Genomic DNA, 24,983 nt, shown 5'->3' on the forward strand with positions numbered 1-24,983 from the left:
CACGGGCGGGACAGCAATTGCGCGCGTGCGATAGAGATAGGAACAGATGGGTCAGTGTACGAAATTCCTAGTTTTAAGCGTCCTTTCTTTAATCGAGTGTCTCTATCCGTCATAATGACCATTCTGTTTGTTTGAAAGAGACAAAATTTAACAGAGGTTCGTCAGAGGTTGCTAAGTTTTATGATTCCCGGGTTAGACTCTACAGGAAAGTAATACATAAGTAACACCTCAACTTAGATTTTCTAAAATATGAGTTATTCGCTACTATATTTTTTCACCTAAAAAGCGATTTATCAAATATATATCTTAGACTCTAACTGGCAAGAAATCAAAACTTGCAAAGACAAATTCAATATTTTTATAGGCCCATGGGCAGCTAGAGGTTAATAATAAATTACAGATGTAAAACACGATGTTAAACAGAGTATTACGTATTCACCATAAGTTTTTCATTTAAAAAGACTAATAACAACCTTTTTTTAGTTAGCAAAGCAACTTCATATAGTAATGTAAGGATTTAAATTTTGTTGACGATCATCCGCCAGATTATTATGTATATCCTAAATTAATGCATAAAAGTTTATAAATTTATGGGTATTTTATACGCACATTACATTCATAAAGATGTAAGCGAACAAAATCACAATTGTTTCAATCATCTAAATAATTGGCGGTAAATGCAAACACGTTTAATTAACACTTTGGCCGACGTCCGATCAGATTCGAGGCCGAGAAATGAGGTCTAGGCGCTCGCATGCGCGATGATCTATTACATGCAGGTTTACTACAAAACACGCAACACACAGGAAGCGTTAACTTCTTTGTATAATTCTTATATAACGCTTCAACTATGTTTATAGACTTCGAATATAACTATGCTGTACAATGTCAATGTAAATGGGTTGGGCACGTGCAGCAATAAATCATATGTGCAACAGCGCACTTTGTGCACTACCGCAATGATATCGGTATTCCACAATCAGTTCTGGCATCTTAGCTGCCATCTTTTACTCAATTGTAGCATCAGTGGCTTATTTTGCACAAACGATTTTCACAAGAAGTAAAATTTAAAGAATAGTTCAATTGCATCAGACCAGACCTATACTAGACTTGCGAGACTAGAAGTTTGATGCATCTATTGGAATCATAGATATCTATACATTTCTGTGATAGGAATAGATATACTCAAACACATCGACTTTTTCAGTAGAAAAGACGCGAAATTCAAATTTTATATAAGAAGTCAACTCTTCACACCTATATTTTTTTTATTTGCTGCCTTTTTCTACCGACAAAAGTGTGTGTGCACATATTATATATACATATCTTATCCAAATAATCTTAGCCATGTCTAGCTAAGGAAGCGATGCGACTCGATGCAGTCCTTGACATGTTAATTGAATTTGGTGCGGTAAGAACCACCGCAGGCTTTATAGTGCGCGCACCTCGACCGACTAATTCCAACAATTGACTACATCCATATTTTACCACACCAAAGGTTTTCAACTCACTTAAGCCGCAGCGAATCTGGCGAAGGGGGTCGGCGGGACTCGATGCAGTCCATGGCATGCCACTCGTTGAGGCAGGAGCGGTCGGAGTCGACGCGGGCCTCATAGTGCGCGCACCAGGCGTGCGAGGCGCCGCCCGCGAAGTGGTTGAGCGCCCGCGCTCGCCCGCTGGCGCGGTGCAGCGTCTGCAGCGCTGACCTGCAAGATAACAATTTACATTAGGAATGTCTCAACGTTAATATGGCGTGGTAAAAGGCCGGTTGCGATAACCACAGTTAGCGGACTGATCGACGTCACTCAGCAGTGAGCTATGGAACATGGACCTTCCCATTTAATAAAATTGAGAACGCTTCGACAGTGTTCTGACGCTTTGGTGCAACCGACCCCAAAACGCACGCTAGCCACGTGTATTATTTGTTAATTTCGTAACCTCGCGCGTATGCTGCTGTAAGAGTTTTTCCGTATTTTAATACAACGCAAATCTTTAAACCAAGCGCGTGGTCTAGCCATGCGCCGTGACGTCAGGCTATAACTGGGAAATCGGAAATTCGAATACCTCTATTATTATAACTCTCACTATTCTACTGACAGATATAAACGAAGTTTTACATTCAACCTTAGAAATGCCAGCCATTCTTATCGGGAATCTTTTTGCTTTACCATAATAAGATTAAGTAGTAGGTACAAACACCATATGACATACATATTTAACTTATGTCCAGTGAATTTGGCAATGGCAGTACCTATAGTACAACTTACTCAGCAAGTCTGCACCTTTTATTAGCACGTTCAGTTTTTAAATGTCCATCCATATCACAACTAGCCGGTGGACAGATCAGGTAACTGCTGTTACAGGTACTGCTGTTACGACCATTAAACCCGAAGACGGAATGCGATACAACAGACACAACTGGTCACAGAAGTCATCAAAACAATTCAAGACGGTCTCAACCTTTAGCAGTAAAAATAACGACTCGGACGGATAGATGGATGAATCATTATCAGTGCATAAACCGTGCCAAGGTATTGCAAGAGAGTGATGACTGATGACCTCTTTCGGAACTACGTGAATCTATGACGTACTCATACGCGCCGAAAACATCGGATGTTCAGCCGTTGTTGGCGCGCCTTCATCGTTTGACTATCATTCAAACTACGTCCAAAAGAGAGGTATGGGCATTGTGAATATCATCTCGCTTTGTGTGGTAGGGCATAGCACAGCAGATGTCATTCCAGATCTAGAGCAGAGCCCAACTGGGGAAGTACCTCCACCTTACAGAAAACCGCAGCCAAATAACACTAGACCCTACTCAGTGTTGTGTTCCTGTCGGTGAGTAAGGTTGCCAGAGCTCAACGAGGGGGACGGGGGGTTTGGGTCGGCAACGCGCATGTAACTCCTCTGGAGTTGCAGGCGTACATAGGCTACGGAGACTGCTTACCATCAGGCGGGCCGTATGCTTGTTTGCCACCGACGTAGTATAAAAAAAAGTTTGTGTAAAACTGTCCCATAATATTTTTATGTACATACTTAATAATTTATTTATTACATATAAATTTGGGTATCTATATATTATAGTCCCATGACGGGAGACCCTTTAACCAACTTTACGTGGGTTTATTACACCTGAAATTGATATGAGATTAAATTAAATACACCTTTTTTTCAAATAAAAGATCAATTTATGAAATCGGTTCACATGATAGAGAATTATCCTCGAAAAATGTCTGCAACTCAACATACGTGCATTACATCGCGCAAATTAGTTAGACAATTTAAAATACGGAAAAACTCTTACAGCAGCATACGCATAGATGGCACTGTACACAAATATACATAGTATAGGTACTTCTGTTCAAAAGTATTTCGCCTTTATAGTTTACACGAGATAATTCAAAGTTTGTAAGGATCCCTCGGTGCGCGATTAAAACGAACTCGCACTTGACCGGATTTTGTTTAAAGTAACTATGATTCAAGAGATGGGTTTCTTTTTAATTTAATTTAAGATCGTATGACTAGCCATCGACTTCTAATCTACATATCTGGCTAATGCCTAAGGCGGCTCCTGGCATTCAAATTGCCAAAACAAATAATGTACCTATTAATAAAATTTATAATAATAGAAAGCTATTCTGGTAGATGCCATCAGCAACCGTCGTATAATCTTATCGTACGATCTTAATAACCTTGTCACCTACTGTAGAGATAATCACTTATTTCTGAATTTGGACAAATGTAACGTTATAACTTTCACAAAAAAGAAAAAGAAAATTGAATTTAATTATAGCCTTTTAGGTAAAACATTGAAAAGGGTTACAGAGATCCGTGATCTTGGCATTCTAATGGATAGTAACCTTACATTTGTCCCACATCTCGACAACATCTTAAATAAGTCATTTAAACAATTGGGTTTCATTTTGCGGGTAGGAAAACCTTTTAAAAATCCTTTAACATACAAAATCTTATACAATAGCTTTGTCCGCAGTCATCTAGAGTTTGCATGTTCTGTCTGGAAACCATCTCACGCTATTCATATTAATAGAATTGAAAGGTTACAAAAGAAATTTATCAAATCACTCGCGTTTAGGACTGGGCAAATTTACACTAACTATACGGATACATGTACACGTTTTAAGATGCAAAAACTAAGTGACCGCCGTGATGCTGTAGACTCTGTCTTGCTTTTCAAAATTATTCACTCAGTACTAGATGCCCCTAAATTGCTTCATAAAATAAGTTTCAGAGTTCCGCGTAGACGAGAGCGCCAGTGTCGCAAAAAAGACCTTTTCTCTATTCCTCGCAGTCGGACTCGTTATGCTAGTAATGCATTTATTAAGCGTGTTTGTAAATTGTTTAATAATAATGAAAAACTCACAGATGTGGATATATTTAACTGTACTACTACTTTACTGAAAAAAGCATTCACATGATATGTATTAAGAATACCTAAATAAGCATATTTTTTCTAATAATTGAGATATATGCATCTTTGGTTGTTATTTAGCTTAAATTTCACATGACTTTGATGTTCACTTTTATTTTTAGGTGTTAATCAACTTGTACTGTATATAGGCAAGCTGTAGATATTTGTTTAAAGTATTGTAAAAATTGTTTGCATTTATATACGATATTTTTGTATTCAAAAAGTGCATTAGCTTCGTATTTTGATATGTAAATTAAGGAAACTATAGGTCAATTTACTGCTGCTTAATCTACTGTTCAATGTTATTGAATGACTGTTTGTTTCTGAATAAAAAAAAAAAAAAAAAAAAAAAAAAAAAATAATCAGATGCAAGAAAATCAAAACCTGCCAAGAACATGTAGGATCATTATCAGTGTAATGTTTTTTGAATGAATAAATGTTAGCAGCCACTTTACTAACTTTTCATCACACTTGCTCGTAAAAGATCTTATTTCATGCAGGTGTGCTGAAGGATAAAGGCCTATTTTGTTTCCCCGGGAGTTATGGACTGTGAAAAAAAAAAGCTATAACTACCTAGGGAGTTTAGTTTTAATAGTTTTTCATTTAAATTATGTCCCTTATTCATACAAACCAAGTAGCATAAATGAGTTTTACTTTTAAAATACTGACGTTTATAATTTAATATTTTTGATTATGTTTAAAATTAAATAATTTGATTAATTTAACAGCCGTTTAAAATATTTTTACATAATATTCAATCGTGGCTGAATGCCGAATAGGTCTGTGCCTTCGATGCCTCACCTGCCAAGAAATTACAAAATAGCGGAAGAATGTTTGATATGTCACCGCATTTAAGAATTATTTCGCTTAAAATTTAGTTTTTTCTTCGCATGTGTGATGAAAAACATTGTGTGTAACTCCGGGGGTAAGAATATTGCAAACTCGGGTCTTTAATTACCACCCTCGTATCCAAAATTTCACTTACCCCCCTCGTCGCACAATGTACTATTAACTAGTTATAAGCTTAACCACTATAACGAGGGTTGCCATACGTCCCGTATATACGGGACTGCACCGTATTTAAGTAACGCGTCCCGTATGTTTACCTGTCCCGTTATTGTCTCGTATATCAATACCGGTGTAAAATAACCATAATCATGTCTCTGCGACCTGTTTGTAAGATAGATAGCTTTGCTGCTAGTTAATATGTATTAGAGGTATATCGCCATCTATTCGAGCATAAAATTAGGTATTTGTCTCGATTTTTCCAGACACGTTTTTTTCTTAGACTTTATTATCTAATACGGAGTTATATATATACAACGTGTCTATACTCTCTGGACATTTACCAAGATCCCGAGTAGAGTTCCTTCTCAGGAACGTTCTAATATGGTAACATTTTTGATTAGAAAAAAAAATAATAATTTAATAGTTTAATTAATTCGAATAAATCATCAATAAATAGGAGCATACTGTATTAGTTAGTCGTTATTTATTTATTTATGGCGTTATTCATAAACGCGTTACCGGCCTGAATTAGCTATGAATCTTTTGTCTTTATCTGTCATTTTGACTTATGTATTTGTAAGAAAGGGATAGAACATAATTTAACAAAATGAGGCCCGTAAAGTTTAATGAATAAGGGGGTTAATCTTTAGTTCACAATAAATTAAGGTACAAATGGCGGACTTAATGCCTTAAGGCATTCTCTACCAGTCAACCAGACATCCACAATGTCAGTCATCAACCAGTAGGGCTAAGATGGTCGGCTCTTTATCATTTGTCACCATACCTGTCCCGTTCTAACAAGTATGTAAGTGCGAAAGTGACAGGCATAGTGACAAGTGATAAAAATGGAACCATGATGCCGCCGCAGTAGTGGTTCACAATGACGATAAGATTAAAGTGACACTAGTGACATGACATACTGCGACCTGTCGCGCGCCTTCGAGATGATTGATCATCCTCTTCTCTTAACGAAATTAGCTCAGTATGGGGTTAGCGGTGTATTTCATAAAATGATTGCATCCTTTCTAAATAATCGTAAACAATGCACGTATGTACATAACTCAAGGTCAAACTTAGAAGCAGTAGGCGATTGTGCAGTTCCTCAGGGATCAATTGCTGGTAACAACCTTTTTCTGATCCTCGTAAATGACATCACGAGCGCCTGCCCGGGCTCTGAATATATCATGGTCGCTGATGATACTTGTGTGATTGTGCATGCGGATGATTTTGAAACTTTAAAAACGAAACTTAATTATGTAATAAATCAACTCGTCAAATGGTTTAATGCTAATGGTACGGTATTAAACTTGGATAAAACGAATATTATCCACTTCCAGTTAAGAAACACGATTAAAACAAAATTAAATATAGTTCTTAACAACACCCAAATCCCTCAGGTTTGTAACCTGTAAATCTATGAAATGTACCCGGCTGATTACATAATACCTAGGGATGTACTAAAGGAAAGAAAACACAAGAGTTCACTTGATAGTTGTTTTATTTCTTCTTTCAAAACTCCTACATACCCTAAAAATTCAACTTCTAGCTCAGACTGCTAACGGTAGAGCTGTTGATTCATTCATATCTGTATTCTTACACTATAGGATAAATCACCAACAAACTAGTTGTTTAATTAAATTTTATTCTGGTAAATATTATATGAAAAGTTACACCTAAGCATTAAATTTGGCGAGCAACACTGTCCATCAGACCTTAGTAAACCTTGATTATGATATTAAAATTATTCATTATAAATGTGACAAAAGCAAAAGGTTACCGATCTATGACAATGACAAAACTTGTTCTACAAGTAAACTATGAGCTTCTTAAGGGCTACCTAAGAGTTTTCTAAGGGTTTCCAAAGGATTTCCTAAGGATTTCCTAAGGTTTTCAAAGGGCCAACACATACCTGCTGCCACAGACGATGTTTATTCCTCCGAATTAACTCCTCTGCATTCCGCCTGACGAACAAGACAGACGACAGAAAAAGTCTGCTGCAGTCAAAAATAGCATTTGGGTTGGAACTCGTAACAATGGCCGTGAAGGCGTCCCGAACTGGACGAAGAGAAGACCCGTCTCTTACATCAGCCTGCCACGCTCAAGGGCACGCTCCTCTTTCCTCAGCAACTTGGCAAAGGAAAGCAACATTTGCCTCGACCTATTAAAATCCAGAAACCAAAATCTGAATCTCCGGAACTATATACTATACTCGTATGGCGACAATAAATTTCCACGCTGAGTTTTATAAATATCTATTTTAATTTTGTAACAAATCAGTATTCTGACACTAACCCATGCCGTCTTTTCTTCTCCTTCTTTTTTTCCCTACATTTCAAATTTAGTGCTCTTTTCAGCCAGAACTGTGTGTTGTCAGTCCAATTGTGCTACCTTTTAAAACATGTAGGTTTCATTACCTAACGACACAATATCCAGAAAAAAATGCTGAAATACAACTATTTATATTTGTAACTAAACTAATTAAATTAAATCATGTTTCATATTTCTAAAAAAATATATAACACTAAGAGAAATAAAAAGAAACAACGAAGTTATTACGCTAACACCACTAGATGGCGCTATGTGACAGGTTGATACAGTTAAATATCTTGGGTTCGAAATTGATGCCGGGCTGACTTGGGGTCCACATATCCAGTCGACCTGCGACAGGCTAGCTTCAGCCTGCTATGCACTGTCCAGGTTAGCACCCAGCCTAACTTCGGATAATCTCAAAAGAGCGTATTACGGATATTTCCATTCGATCCTTACACATGGTGTAGATCTCTGGGCCACAGCCGCTGAACGTGATAGGGTGTTTAGAATGCAAAAACGTGCTCTCCGCATAATCGACGGTAAACCCTCTGACCACCCAGCACAACCGCTATTTAAAAAGCATAAAATATTAACTTTGCCTTGTATATTTGTACTGTCGGCTTGTATGTACGTCAGAGCAAATATGCATACGTATAAAACGAATGCATCTATACGTACCTGTGACCGGCCGCCCCGCAGGACTCCCAAACTGGTTGCTCCGAGTTGCCGACTCGCTAAGTCGAGACGGTCGCTTAGTGTAATCGGACCAAAATTATATAATTCACTCCCATCTACATTAAAGGACTCGAAAACTGACTCAATTTTTAAAAAAACTCTGAAATTATTACTTATTCAACACGCATGCTACTCAATTGATGACTTCATGTGTATAACCTTAACCAAAGATCATTGACCCAACATCGTGAAACGAAATGTTATTATTTTTCTATTCCTGATTTGTTTCATTATTAATTGTAAAATTGTATTTTATTTTGACTTGTAAGACGTACTTTTATTTTACCAATAAAATTCTGTATTCTGTATACTCTTTAATTACCGTGTATCTACATACAGGCTGTTCCGAAGTATTAAATCATCAATTTCTCCGTTATTACTGTGGCGTTTGGAATGAGACTTTGTACATAGGTTAGAAATACCCTAATCGATACGTCCTATTCATCTATGTCCAGAGGGTAGAGACACGTTGCATACATATCTTTGGCAATAATGAATTCGGTAACATGTATAAGTTAAATTGTACTTAATATTATACGTAATCAACTGCATTAAAACGTGACTTGATAGAATAAATATATAGCACTATCTAAGTATCAAGGGACAGTATTGTTAAATGGCACGTTTATTATTTTCTCATCTAATGAGGTCAACATTGACAGTGTCCACGCGTCACGTTATATTTGTATTATTTATATACGTTTATCATAATCTACGCCCGTACTCACCACATGGCCTGCACAGACACCGGCTTGAATATGTGCTGTTGATTACACACACACACGCTGAAACCCCTGCGGACAATGAATGCTTAATTAGTTATTGTCCTGACACTTAAAACGCAGTAAGCACAGCACTTCAAGTTAAAATGCCCACTGTTCGACAAATACGGCACAGTGGGTCTTTTTCGGTATCGCTTGAATAGTCGCAAACCATTTTTAGTGTCAATGAAAAATGCAGCTGCGACGATAACAAATGTTTTAGTGATTTGTCTGGCTCAATTGAATGTGACAGAATATTATTTACAACCAATATTAATAGGTCAAGATGGGTTAAATAACATGTCAATTTAAATGTATTCAACTTTTATAGTTACTAGGCCACATACGGTAGTATCGGAGCCATATCGACTTAATTAAACAAATGCAATATATTACTGTATTTATTGTCTACGAAAACGAGTTACTACCGTAGCTCTCCGTTAGTTATTACGAACGCAAATTACGGCCAGGGATAACATTCATTAATTATTTTCCTTATAGTAATATTATAATATAGAAACATCCTTATTATAATATAGAAACAACATGTGCTCACCAATGATTCGGTAGTAAAATTATTTATCCTTTAAACTACCAACTCAGGGTTGGAATAGATTGGTAGTCATTTTAACTCATCATCGAATTTTCTTCATCATATCAATTGAAAAGCGCCAACTCCAGGACCTAGGCCTTCCTTTCACAAAGTCGAAGAATAGGCTGATAGCAGGCGACGCCCAGCAGTGCGGCCTCGTCGTTGCGGCACACATCAGCAAGTACCGACTTACCCATCTCCGTCCAGCTTGATGGAGGTGTCGGCGAGCACGCGCAGCACGAGGCCAACGGTGGTGCGCTCGTTGCAGTCGATGCCCAGCAGCGCGGCCTCATCGTTGTGGCACACCACCACCAAGTACCGCGTGCGACCGCCGTGCGCCGACTCCAACTTCACCGCCTGACGACAAATTACATGCATTATTATTTTAACCGAAAGACGTCTACAACTAGAACTCCTCAAGAATACTCGCTGTATCTTGATCTGATCGTGGCAGCTGGTGTTCTCGACCTTACGTATACACAAATTATACAAAATGTGTTCTCGACCTTACGTATACACAAATTATACAAAATGTTTTTCATCAAAATTTTGGGGCAATAAATACCTACATTTATAAGCTCAAAACTTTAATCCCTCATTCCGTTAATTTATGAAAGATTTTTTTTATTGTTACCCTTACAGCTCAATATTAAGAAACAGGCTAATAGCATCGCATCAGTATGTAGAACTAACGTCTGTCGACTCGCAAATTGGTAATTCCGTGGTAATGTTTCTTTATTAACAGTTAACCTTTTAACGACTGAAACACGCAAGCTATTTGTACTGTGTCTGTAACCTGTAACACGGTCACTGGACGAAGGAGCAAGTTCGCTTCAAACGGAACCGTTCATTTTATTTAGTACGCTTCAATTAGGTTCGGCGAAAATCAGCTGCCTCCGATTAAATGTTAATTATGAATCTATGATGAGTAATTGCGGTTTTACCGGCACTGATGAATTTCTGAATAAATTCCTAATGGTTTAGTGTCTATCATATATCGGGGCGGAATATTCCCTGAGGTACACGACGGAAACTTATCAGTATTCAGTGCAGGCACGTCACTGGAGTAGGCATTTAAATTACATTACGTTAGATACACTGGTATTTGCAGAATTATCGTACAACATTCGTAATAAACTATAGGTTGTAGTTTGAAACCTTACCAAGTATTTATCTTTCCTAGTTTCCTTATTTTAACCATTATAAGCAGGCGCCGAAATTTTCGTGGCATTTTTCAATTGCGATAGTGACTTTTCATTTATCGATCTCACCTAAATTATAGCGATATATATATATATATATATATATATATATATATATATATATATATATATATATATATATATATATATATATATATACATATACGTAGAGCATTATTTTTCTACACACGGCATTTTTGACTGTAAAAGAAGTAATTTAAAATCAGATAGTATGAAAAAAAGTATCACTACTTTTCACTTGTTAGCACTAAAACAGACTTTAAACATGAAATTTAATAAAGTAAAATAAAAACAATGAATTAAACTGATTAAATGTGACATTTTCAACTACTCAAAATGTACAGTCGGCAATACTATTCGCTTAGCACCTTTGTATAGAAACTTCTATGCAGGGGTGTCACTTCTCTCTGCAGCTGACTGTACCTGGAAGAGATCGCTTTTTTTTCGGCCTGAAATAAAATAATTTTATTTATTTATTTTAGCGATAAGGCCGTCTGTTGTTTGTCACTACTTTTAATATGCTGTGTATATGTACATCGGAAGTCGATAAATGAGAAGTCATTATGACCATTCAAAAATGCCACGAAAATTCCAGCCACTGAGTATTAGTTACCTACCTACGTATTAAGATAATTTCGACAACGACAAACACGAGAGTCATCTCGATGCGACTAGTCTGGACAGTCTGGTCGGGTTCTATAGTTCCTATTTTCAGCAGCATATAGCATCAGTTAAAAAACGGCCTGCTAATGATGTTGGCCGTAGGCCGTAGGGAAGTCGCGGCAGCACCAAGCACAGCCGTCAGGCTCAACTAGAGGAAAATAATATTAATAGGTACATATTTGATGGGTAAGGTACAAATCGACCTAACCCCAAACTAGGCAAAGCTTGTAGGTAGGTAACATGGGTACAGTCAGCATCAATAGTAGCGGATGAAACAACGCGCCAAAAGTATCTGACATCCCAGATAACGGTTCCAAATATGGATAAATTTCTAAAATTCATATTCAACAGTATATATGTTACAATCTTAGTTGTTATATATTAAATACATCACTTTTTGTTAAGCTGTTACAGAATGGTTTACTTAATACTTATGAAGCGTTATTTGATCCGTTACTTTTGACGCTGACTGTACAAGGCGACGATATACATACTTATAGAGATAAATACATACATATAGATACATAGATGACATCCATAACTCAGGAATAATATTCGCGATGAACACACAAATAAATGTCCTTACAAGGATTCGAGCCCTGCTTCAAAGGCAGAATCACAGACTAGGCCGTTAAAATAGAATAGTCAATATGTTTACCATTTTGAGCGTCTCCTCGGGGCGCAGCAGGTAGAACATGGCCTGCAGGTGGTGCTGGATGTCGGGCTGCGGCTGCGGCGGCGGCGCGAGCGTGTGCGCCGGCGACCGCCGCCGCTCGCAGCCCGCGAGCACCAGCGCCGCGCCCTTGTTCGCGAAGTAGCACTCATTGAGGCTGGAAAGAAGGAAAATAGCGTCAAGTAATAGTAAAGTAATAATTTTTTTTTTTTTTTATATTACTTATTCCCTAATGCAACTTTTATTGCAAGCACACTTATAAAAACTGTCAACGGACCACCGGGAGACCGTTGATACGCCTAAAGTTATCTGCGAATTTATAGAATTATTTTTCCCAACCAACCAACCAACATGCATACAGGTCGCGCAAATTAGTTGGCCAAATTGCCGATAGATAGGGTTGCCATTCGTCCCGTAAATACGGGAGTGTCACCGTATTTAAGTATCGCGTTCCGTATTTTTTCCCATCCCGTTTTTGTCCCGTATATCAATACCGCTGCAGAATACCTATATAAATGGTCACACTCGATCAGGTTTGTGTCTATATACACGATGTAACATGAGGAAACCGAAAGATTTTAACAGTGTATTCCGCAACACATTTAGAGACTTAAATAGACATAAAATTTTCTGAATTTCGCCTAGTTTCAGAGTTAATATCATCTTTATATATATCATCTTATTATTGTAACTTAGTGGAAAACGCCTTTTTGATGGCGATGATGCCATAAATATCCTTATGTCAGAAGATGTCAAAAAGTGACAAGTTTGCGAAAACTAGGTTTTACAAAAACAATCTTAAGAAATCATTTTCAGTGCCAGTTTTACCATAACATTAACTTTTTATGTAGAAATACATAAAAAAAAGAACATTTTTTCCTTCTTTTGGCCTCAGAAGTGCGAGGTTAAAATCTTTCGGGTTCCTCGTGTTACACCATGTATATGGGATATGGGACGGGACCCATTGCATATTAAACAAATACGAAAGTCAGAAATTATAGTCAAAGTCCGACGTGAGCGTCGGATGATAAGACTATGATAGCTATTTATAACGAGAGTTACTCCAAGTTTTAGTACTGTTGTACTATGTGGTACCTGACTGACTGATTTGGTAGTTGTAGGCGTTATATCGAATCCATACATCATTTGGCAAAGATTTAGTACCTATTTTATGCCTTTCATGATTTCTTCCTGACGCTCACAAGTCCGACAGTCGTACTTCACTTCACTCGCGACACGCTCACACGCTCCTAACAAATCGATAAGTGATCGTGACGTCACGGTCACTAAGAGCCCATCTTGAAGTATGGAAAACAAGAAAATCGCGATTTTGTCGGTGAAATATTGCGTTTATGTATACAATGTGTATTTTTGATATAACCTCAAGCTTAAACTAAACGTAGGTTTTAGTGCTATAAAACAATTTTGAAAGATTTTTTTAGTTTAGTCTTCACTACCAGAACATTTTTTTTTTTCGAGCGGCAATGTATTTCGTACATCATGATCAGTGATCACCTGTGACAGTTGTGACGACGCGTCATTAATGAGACGTTTTGAGTTAAAACAAAGTAGTTATACATTGCTTGCTGAATTACTTTGTATGATAAATTAAAAGTCGTCCATTTTTTATAAAACCTATTGAAAGTGTGTTAATTACAGACTAAACTAACTACCCTTTGATTATGTGGTCGTATCGCAAAATACACGCTGTATGTTGCCGTAGAATCTTTTTTTGGGATAAAATGTAAATAATCGAATGGACCCTTTCTTTATTATCTAATGGGAGTTAAAAAAAACGTAAAGTTTGAAACTTTCAGGGCCTGTATTTTTTTATTATTTCCATATATGTATTATTTAAATATCCACATTATTATGATAAATTGCTCATTTGCTATGTACTTTACTAGATTTTTACATAAAATTCAACATGTGTCATCATCCGAATTCGCGGCAAACTCTAGGCATGATATTTTCGTCAGGTATTTGTAATGTGTACCTACCTATCTTATATTACAATATTTACAATACCTTTCGAATTAAAGTGGACTATTCTATTGACTCTATCTAATCTGTCTACGCTCAGCGATTATGGTGAATCGTAAAAGGGTAGTTAACGATGTTTGCTAATTAACCTAACCTAATCACTAACCTATTAAGTCGTAATTACGACAGATTCAAAGTTGTCTGGTTGACCCATCATAATAATTATGATGTAGGTAGCATTACCCGTAAAAGTTCATGGCGACTTTTTCAATGAATTCATTCATAATTTCTCCATGCAAGTTTGCAGCCCACTGTACCTATATACGAATCTAAGAATATGTCTCAAAATATACGAGCCTATAAATATAAGGAATTTTTCATACTTCTTTTTGTTTTAGTAGGTACTCTTCGCTACAATTCACCGTGACTTTGCTCGCGAAAGATTAAATTAGCGCACAAAGGTAGTGATTCAATAGCATCCTTGACCTATCCACCTGCGATTGGTTGAAGGCGCTAAACTTTTTGTTACAAATACCTTTGTCGCAATCAAGCCCAGTAGAATTATTTTATTATTTAAATAATCGGTCCCTTTAGACTACGGAACTCTTGGACTAATTTATGTTGAAAATTAAAGCTAAAACGTTACTGATTGTTGAGTTGAGATAAGCTGCACTTTAAGGTAATTCGAAGATAACAAAGGGGATGTCCTACAATTTGATAAGCATCTGTTAAATTTAAATTGTGATTCACTCATTGGCAATACGTGAATATTGTTTACTGCGCTAAAATGATGCGCTAGGGATCGAAGAGACCTGAGGTCTGTTGGCGCTTACGACATTATTATGCCCTAACTAATATTATACTTTATATCGCAAATGATAATAAATGCAGTGCAAATCGCCCTATTTTCCCTTTTGATACGAAACGACACGAACTCAAAATTTATTCATATATTTTAATGATACCGCGAGCTGTATGAATGACGCCATTTTTAGTAAAGTTGCGGCAATCCGTCTTGAGGCGGCAATCGTCGGCATTTAACCTCCCTTTCACCGACTCCGACTCGGCGGTAGAGGGCCGACGCGCTGGCTGGGCCCGCTCGTCGACGCCTCCGCCCGGTGACTCACGAGCTTCCCCGGTATACCGATATGCAAGTCGCCATTGTTGCTTTATCACCGAGACGTATAAGGCATGCCTCGTGGTTATTGATCTTTAACGAGTACAGTCTGAAAGGATCGCGAAAAAACATCTTGAACGGAAAAGCGATTTGACCGGGAAAATTAATGAAAACAGGCCAGTGTGTCGGTGGAAAATGACATGTAATGGAGACAAACGTGGTCCTAATATGGTGTGGATTTACTGATGACCGACATTTCTTTTTAGGGTTCCGTTGTCATTGTTAACTAGGCACTCTTATAGTTTCGCTATGTCCGTCTGTCTGTCTGTCCGAGGCTTGGTTCCGTGATGCTTGGTTTAGTGCTATAAATCAAGAAAGCTGCAATTTGGCATGGATATATAAAATCAATCATGTCGACAAAGTGGTACAATAAAAACTAGAAAAAAAGGGATTTAGGGTACCTTCCCTACACGTAAAGTGGGGATATTTTTTTTGTTTCAACTCAATTGTATGGAATGCCGTTAGATAGGTCTTTTAAATATGAATGAATGAATGAAATGGGTCTACATCTGCAACAACAATTTTTTGATAAAGTGCATATTTTTGAAATAATCGGCCCGAAAAATATGAAAAAGGATTTGAGTTATCACATAAATTCTTCTCTTAGTAAAAAGGCGTACAAAGCGCTGCGAAGGTAGTCCCTTCTGCTTGTTATGGACATGATACTAATAGTCCCCATTCGAGGCAGCCTATTGTACTACGGAACTGTAACTGCGGAACCCTACACCGAGCATGGCCCGACATGCTCCTGGCCGGTTTTAATCTTTATTTAAGAAGGGAACCAAGTGAACCGTAGCGAACTTTATTATGAGAGAGAATCTGAAAATACATGCCGAAAATATTTTAGGAGGGTGAAGCATGGAAATGTGAGGTGATGAAGGCTCAAAATAGAGTGGGAGGAACAAGCCGCACAAGTCTAGTGTGTAGATATACCATATGTAGATACGCTACTATCGCGTAAATTGTTATATTTTTCAAATGCCTAGTTGTAATAAAGCGGCAAGGGCGGTCGCTTTCAAGGTTCATTATAAATAGCAGCGGCGTGTTGCCAAAGCAGCGTTGCGCCCTCATATAGCCCCGCGGGAGCGCGGCGCGCTTCGCTCATTTCATCGCTTTGCTTTACCCAATTCGGCGCTGGTTCGCGGCACCATGGCACACGCCACACGCGGCCGCTTTAGGCGAAGCTCCCGCTACCACATGGCTCGTCTCGTCACTCAACAATCACTCCCACATCTACAGTTCAGAGAGTCGATGACCAACTCCTACATTTATAAATATGTGAATAGTCCTGTCTTATAGGATTTTTTAGACAAGTTCATATTAAACATGCTTTGTCAGTAATTCAATAAAGCAACGTGAGTGGTTATTAGCATCTTTCTGTAGCTTAATTGCGATTGTTAGAACATTTTTATTTGTCATACACTTTGTTAACACCTATATTACTCTTAGTCAGGGACGTGTCACTTATAAAAGTTGTAAAACAGTAGCCATTTTCGCAATCTAAAGTTCATAATGTTAATGAAATTACCTTGTACCGTTTTAGGGACAAGGTTTACGTTACGAATCAGAGATTACAAGCAACATTACGGTTAAACAAATTGGTAGAAAGTCCTTGGCTGCGAACGGACGAAGACTGCATTTGTGTAGCTTGTTTTGGAGAAGTCGTTTGAGTCAGAATTCAAGATTTCCCAAAATAAACTTCCTTTTTGCGGAACAAGAGAGGCCGGGAAATAAAAATCAATTAGGTATAGTAATGTTAGTACAAGGTACAGTCGACGTCGAAGATGTGTTTACATTTTTCGACTGAACTGTATCGACATAAATAGGTAGGTAATAGTAGGTACCTTGAGTAATACCTAGTCTAGCCATAATTTCTGTTACAAAGTTATTTATACATAACTACTATAAATTAAAAATTATTGAAACATATTTTATATATTATATCGTCAAACTTATCACGAATTTAAAATGCTCAATGATTAATCGAATTTGTCATCTCTTTGGTAAAAACGTGATATTTAATGAAGCAGCGACGTGCCTCAGAAATACGCAGGACTTTATCACCTCACCACCTCCGTCAGGATATTTGTCCCCGTAGCATTTATAATATTCTACGAGTATAACAAACTATTTTTATGTGTCGCGTAGAGCAGGCCTTGTTATCTAAGATACATAACTTGTTTTCTATCCACATGATCAAACATTGACTGGCCGAGAGTCTGTAAGTTGCCTCAATAACTTTGGAAAATTAATTCATGTCCAGGTTTGGGGAGTAGGAGTTACGTCCTCTAGGTATGAGCTTTGACAAAAGATCAATCTTTTATCCTGGAATATGGTGTTGCAAATAGGTTAAATTTAAGCCCCTGATACGGTATTTTATTACACTCTGGCAAGTGTATTCACTAAAATGGATCACTTTTTTGCACAAATTGGGCTCAGTTAACCTTTTATCTGGATCTACTCACAAAACCGTGAAATACACGAGATGATAATCTTGTAGCACTTTGCTACCTACATCTGTCGCTTCCTTAGATCTGTATTAAGAGAAGGAATACATCGAAAATCGTAAAAAATGTAGTCACCTTGATAACATTTTTCAGAACTATAATGTCATATTTACACAAAAAATGGTGCATAAATTTTTTTTTTTTTTTTTTTTTTTTTAATTTAGGCCCTCTTTGCTTGTTCCTTAAAAAGCATGTATTAAGGTGAGGGCTGGCATCATGGAATAATAATTGGGGACTGGACTTAAGTTATAATATGGCCCGTGTGTCTGTTTGTCTGTTACTTCACGCTTTAACGCTGAACCGATTTAGATGACATTTGGTATGGAGATAGTTTGAGTCCCGGGGAAGAGAATAGGATGACGGGGAGTTTTTATCCTGAAATCGTGATTTAAGGGGGTGGAAGTTTGTATGAGAAATGACTTATTCCACGTAGATTAAGTCGTGGGCAAAAGCTAGTAGGTATAATAATATGCCTCCTACTAGTCCTACTGGGTAGTAAGTAATATTCCCAGCACCTTGTCAAATCAACCGCATCGGCACCGTTGCCGTTGCATAGGTAGGGTAGTTTTCGTCCACATGTGTCAGTTTTCCTTATTTATATATTTATATTCAAGTACTTTCCAAAAGCTTAAAGAAAGAAAGGGTTAAGTTTTGTTTGTATTTACAGAAAATAAGATCACCCTCAAAACATTCAACATATTGGATCAGGGAATGATACAAGAACTAATTAAACCAATTGGAGACAGAGCCACATTCATAAGCAACTTAAATCTTTGGAAACAAATATCAAATGATGATGATGATGTTTTCGCTCTTAGTCTCAGTCAGGTACCTATCTGCTTCAATATTTAGATAATTTAATAATATGACGTTGCATTATTGAAATAAATAATTATTATGGGACAGTCTTACACAAACAGACCTAGTCCCACAGCACAGAATAAATAATAGTATTTCATACGGAATGGCCATGCTATGCCCGCCCCAATCTGAATTACCTCACCCCACGGAGGCCGATTAGCGTTTGTCTCGGATTTTTGCCATAGGTCTATTGAGCCTGGGGTCCGCTCGGCAACCTAATCCCAGTAATTGGCGTAGGCACTATTTTTACGAAAGTGACTGCCATCTGATCGTCCAACCCAGACAGGAAACTAGGACTTGTTGGGATTAGGTCAGGTTTCCTCACGATGTTTTCCGTCACTGAAAAGCGACTGGTAAATATCAAATGAAAACTCATTGGTACGAGTCGGGGTTTGAACCCAAGACCTCCAGATTGAAAGTTTGATGTCTTACCGCCAGGCCACCAGCATTTATTAATCTATCTATAATAGATAGATATGCCTAAATAAATACTTAAATACATAGAAAACAACCATAACTCAGGAACAAATTTTACTGCCGAGTATATAATACAACATTTTTCACCGCGCCACCGCGAAAAATACAAGTTATAAAATATTAAAAATATAAGCCAAATTCATGCTTTCAAAATTATATAATTCAAAATCATCTCTTTAAAGTCCATCCTACCAGATAATGTAAAGAAACAAGTCAAAACTTACTTTCCCCACATCATGCGGATAAAATGCGTTTTTCTCCTCCGCTTTCTAAGGGATAAAGAACGTTCCGAGGTGGAGTGGTGAATTTTTTTTAAACAGTATAGATCAAAGATTGGTTGACTGGTAGAGAATGCCTTAAGGCATTAAGTCCGCCATTTGTACCTTCATGTATTGTGCAATAAAGATTAAATAAATAAATAAATAAAGATTCTTGGAATTATTTTATGAACGTAACAATGCTATCTTTATACAAAACGACCTAAGATCCGTGAGTTCCCTAGGTACATTACGGTTAGGTATGAAAGGGTTGAGGTAAATATGTTTTTTATACAAGGGGCTAATTAACTTGTGTTTTTTTAGGGGAGCAAATCGGACATTAATGACGATGTGTTGAGTGAGAAACACAGAAACGTACCACCAATAAAGGATATTACCAACTTCCAAAGCAGTCAAGATGGATCCCCTTCTGACAGTAGCGTCAACACCAATTAATCTACCACCAGTAAAGGACGTTACCAACGAAATCGAACAGTTGACAAGTGAGGTGTTATATTATATTACAGTCGCCAACAGATATATCGGAGCGGCCAAGTTGATCACAAAACAACGTCTTTATTGTCAAAGCGATAGAGTGCACGTCCAGATATTTATGGGTACCTTGGCCGCTCCGATATATTTGATGGCAACTGTACAATGTAAAACCTTTTTTCTATAAATGTGACTCACAATCAGTTTTGTTGCCTATTAATATAAAATAATGATTGATTTCATTTGAAGTTTTTTTTTAAACTAGACGTTTCCCAACTTTAGGAACCTGTACCCCTAGTGTAAATATTTTCGACAGCGAAACGTTACGTACGCGTTTGCGTTAAGTGTCATTTTGTATGAGATTTTTGACTTTCCAAAACGTCCCGCTTGGCGCGCTGTTCAAAAACCCATACAAAATGAGACTTAACGCAAACGCGTACGTCACGTTTCGCTATCGACTAAATTTACACTAGGGGCACTGTTTTGTTCAAATTGTGAAATAGGTTAAGGTGACTACATTATAATTACCTATTTAAGCTTTTCATAACATAAAATTAATATTGTATAGAAAATAGTCTACAGTTAAAAGGTATAGAACTACATCGCATTTATTATAACGCATAATAATTAATATATGTACATAAAATGGGATTTGGCTGGTCACGTCTGCCGAATGCCGAATGAGTTGTGGGGCAAAGTCACTACAGAGTGGGAGCCCGAAAACTCGAATCGGGGATCTGGCAGACCTCACCGGCGATGGCGGGATGAACTGGACTCCTTCTTGAAGGAGTGGCCAGACATAGCACTCGACAGAGATCAGTGGAGAGATTGGGGGGAGGCCTTTGCCCAGCAGTGGGACACGACAGGCTCCAAATAATAATAATAATAATAATATGTACATAATTATGTCTACTTATAATATTTCACAATTTGATTGCAACTTACGACTGACACGACTTGTCCCCAGCCTCTGCACAATATATAATAAATGAAATGCCAGATATTTACTACTTCCCATGAAAAAGTGCTATTAAGTGGTTTTATGTTTTTATTTAAAAAATCAACGTTTTCGAAAGAAGTCGAAAAAGTTGTTTCTGTTTTTTAATTCAAACAATAAGTACAGTTTACAGCAGTTTTGGGAAGTAGTATAATCAGGCATTTCATTTATTGTGCAGATGCCAAGGGATAAGTAATACAGTAGATACTACAAAGTTACGTAGTAGATACTACAAAGTTACGTAGTAGATACTACAAAGTTACGTAGTAGATACTACAAAGTAACATAGTAGATACTACAAAGTAACATAGTGGTTAATACCAAGTAACATAGTGGCTACTACCAAGTAACATAGTGCTTACTACCAAGTAACATAGTGCTTACTACCAAGTAACATGGTAGATACTACAAAGTAACATAGTGGTTACTACCAAGCAATATAGTATATACCACAACATATTATTGGTAACGGATACAAAAGGCTGTAGTTATTTCAACAATACACATCCAGCATTGTTAACAATTTAAGCCCTACTGCTTACTATGTAACATACTTATTCATACCATATAACTTTTACGAGAAGAGAATAGTTGAGTTTACTATCTGTAGAGTTGTCACATATACTACGATAAAAATTGTAGGGTCTACCGAATTCTCGTTACAACAACCAGATTTTTTTTTCCGTGTACGACTTCGACTATTCAAATTAAAATAATGTTTTTTTTTTTTAAGAAAGTTTATCTGAAATAATTACGTCTGTTGGATCTGACGCCACTGGAAGTGTGATCATCGAATACACAAAATCATAATTAACGATATTACAATTAAAACAGTACATTGAATAAAATGATTAAAATCACGATTACTACAATACTAAAAATTACTTTACATAAATAAAGTGTATAAAAAAACCCTTAATATATAATAATTATATAATATATTATATATTATTAGTGTTAATATGTACATAAGTTCTTGCTTTGCCCTAACAGGGCCCATGTGAAACTATTTATAATATTGTGTAACATCTATATTACCATGGTCGCAATAAAGTATTATGATTATGATTATAATACAAATCCAAAACAAAGCAGTCAGTCGTAAATCCCACCCCGCGTCATCCCAGGCGCAACGCTCGCAAAACGCTCGCCGAAGTACCGCGTTGAATCGCGACGGATAACCTCTGCACCAAGAATGACCCGGAGCGCGGATGCAGGCCTCTATTTCGCAAACGGTTGTCAACCTCCTTAAAGAACTCTCTAGCCTCTGCTCTGAGCACCAACAGCCAACCGTTTCAACCGCCAGAGGCACAAACAAATATTAGCCGTCTAACACCGCGTACTTCTCTCGTTTTCTCAGCGCCGCCACCTCAGCAGCTGCTCCTGCTGCCCTCACGGTGCGGTCAATGTGTGATGCAGCAAAAGTGCTTACGCATGTAGCGTCCCAAAGCAAGATTGAGTAGATTTAGATTAGACACTTTCCTTTCTGCCAAGGCACTAGCGTCAAAACGTCAGGCCTCTTACCATCCGACGGGCTAAATGGGGGCTCGAGCACGATTGGGACATTTGCCGAAACAAGCGCCCTCCGAAACAGATCGTTTAGTTAGAACGTGATGGCGTGGGAATCTCCAAAACAACGTCCTGGTCAACGTCAACGTCGTCATGGTTGCAACGAATAAATGAAATATGATCATCGACCACAACTCAAAGCGTGGTGGCCGAAAATCATAATTATTATAGATCTCGAAGTCAGAGTTATTTTTGTTCACCTTAATATAGCTAGCGCTCGTACTGTTAAGCGCTTACTTGTTTTTTTAATAATATATGTACGAGTATATTAGGTATACTAAACAATCTAAGGTGTTAATATAAGTAATGAGAATGAGTTGCTAATAAATTAATAATAAGCGAGGTTTTGATATTTATTATGCAAATCGGCATCAAATCCACTGATTATAGGTAATATTAATTACTTGCAAAGTAGATACCTAGATATAAGGACGAATGGTTTAATTCTACAGTAAAATAATAGAAATTAAAAATCATCTCTTTGCCGCTAATACCTAATGAAGGAATTTCGAAAGGTACACACTAATAAACAATTTGAATGTACCTATTCAAATTAAACTTTTTTGAACGTAGTAAGGTCCATTGATGTCCATTTTGCATTGATATATATTGTATATAACATCAAACTCGGACTTTCCCTCTACAAGATCCTTTTGTATGGCCATTTCTTTACCCGACTACTGAAAAGAAGGTTATTTTATACAAAAATACATAGCTAACTCAGTTATTGTTATAAAATCTCTACATATAACTTATTTAATGACTTTTGACTATCATTGTTTGAACAAATTGTAAATTTGTCGTGCTCACTTGATTCCGAAAAATATCTGCCAGTAAGTAAGGTGTCAACAACGTTGACATCACTGTGCCATTACGCCATTAGTCGAGAAGCATCAGAAAACGTTAAATGAGTCAAAGGGTAGTTAGTGAGCCCGATGGTATTCATCCTGTATTTCTCAACCGTTGTAGTAGCTCTTTAGCATTACCGATAACTCTATTGTAATTTGTATATGTGTTGTGAAATCAGGAGTTTTACCCAAATTATTTTAATAATATTATTAATGATACTCTATACCTAAAGATGAGATCTTTATTGATAACTCAGCACGGTTTTATTAACAAACGATCCACTGAAACAAATTTGTGTAAATTTCTGGATCACATATTGACTGCCATGGATGGGGGCTGTGAAGTCGACGCCATGTATACAGATTACTAGTTCAAAATGGCGGAAATTGGCATAAAGGCCTTATGCGCCAGTAGGTCCATGGCATTTAAGGCCATTGTAAGTCCGCTGTGATAAGGACTCAACGAAGAAAGTATTTTGAAATTTGCATTTTTAAGCTTATCGCGAGGCCTACAGCTCACAGAGCCACTGTAGTTGTGCGTAAATTAAAACTATGAATGAAAAGTAGATAAAACGTTACATTCCAAAAACAATGCAATACATTTAAAAAATAAAACAATCGTTTGCTGGGTAATCCAGTAGTGACTAATATATTTTTGATGCAGATAACGCAGACACACTCCTATAATGATTAATCAGTGTACCTACAATGTGAATTCATATGCGTCGATTCGTAAAAAAGGCCCTTGGGGCGATTGGTGCTTCTGCTTACGTCGCATTTGCACAGCGAAGTGAATCTGAATTATAATAGCTGGAGAGCTGGTAGACATTTTAGAGTAAATATTTGAGGCAAGCTAAAAATTTCTCTCATGCCTCTTCTATCATACCCTGATGCCTCGTTCACATCTATTCCAGTAGCTTTCCAGTCCAGTGATCGAATCCAGAACTGAACTGGATCGAATCGTTTACATTAATTCCAGGCATTTTCATCATCCAGTGAATTTATGGAGACTGTTATCAAAAACGTTAACGTTTAATTCAGCACTGGATTGTTGGTCTACATTACTCCAGTGGCATTGGATTGGGCGAGCTGGAATCAAAAGTAGACCATCATTTCAGTCACTGCAATGATTTTTGTTTTATACCACGACGGTGGCAAACAAGCATACGGCCTGATGGTAAGCAGTCACCGTAGCCTAGGGACGCCTGCAACTCCAGCGAGGTTACATGCGCGTTGCCGACCCTTCAAAAATCTGTTCACATTATTCCAGTAACATTCCAGCGCTGGATTCGATCACAGGACTGGAATGCCACTGGAATAGATATTGTGAACCGGGCATAACTGAGAAGTGAGAACTGCAGGTCTGGTTGCTGGGTAGCGAGGCAAAATCAACCCTTATATTTTTAAAGTTTTTGTTTATT

At 37.4% G+C, this 24,983-nt stretch overlaps 1 protein-coding gene across 1 annotated transcript in view; it reads right to left on the reverse strand.

The window, feature by feature from the left end:
- The window catches only part of LOC133521402 (protein phosphatase Slingshot), a 48,957-nt gene that overhangs the window by 3,119 nt on the left and 20,855 nt on the right, over positions 1–24,983 (reverse strand). Inside the window, 4 exon segments of the mRNA XM_061856345.1 lie at positions 1,512–1,706; positions 9,211–9,276; positions 10,029–10,192; positions 12,380–12,551. Coding sequence (XP_061712329.1) covers positions 1,512–1,706; positions 9,211–9,276; positions 10,029–10,192; positions 12,380–12,551 — 597 coding nt within the window.

Source organism: Cydia pomonella, chromosome 9 (genome assembly GCF_033807575.1).
Source record: "Cydia pomonella isolate Wapato2018A chromosome 9, ilCydPomo1, whole genome shotgun sequence".
NCBI classification, from domain to species: Eukaryota; Metazoa; Arthropoda; class Insecta; order Lepidoptera; family Tortricidae; genus Cydia; species Cydia pomonella.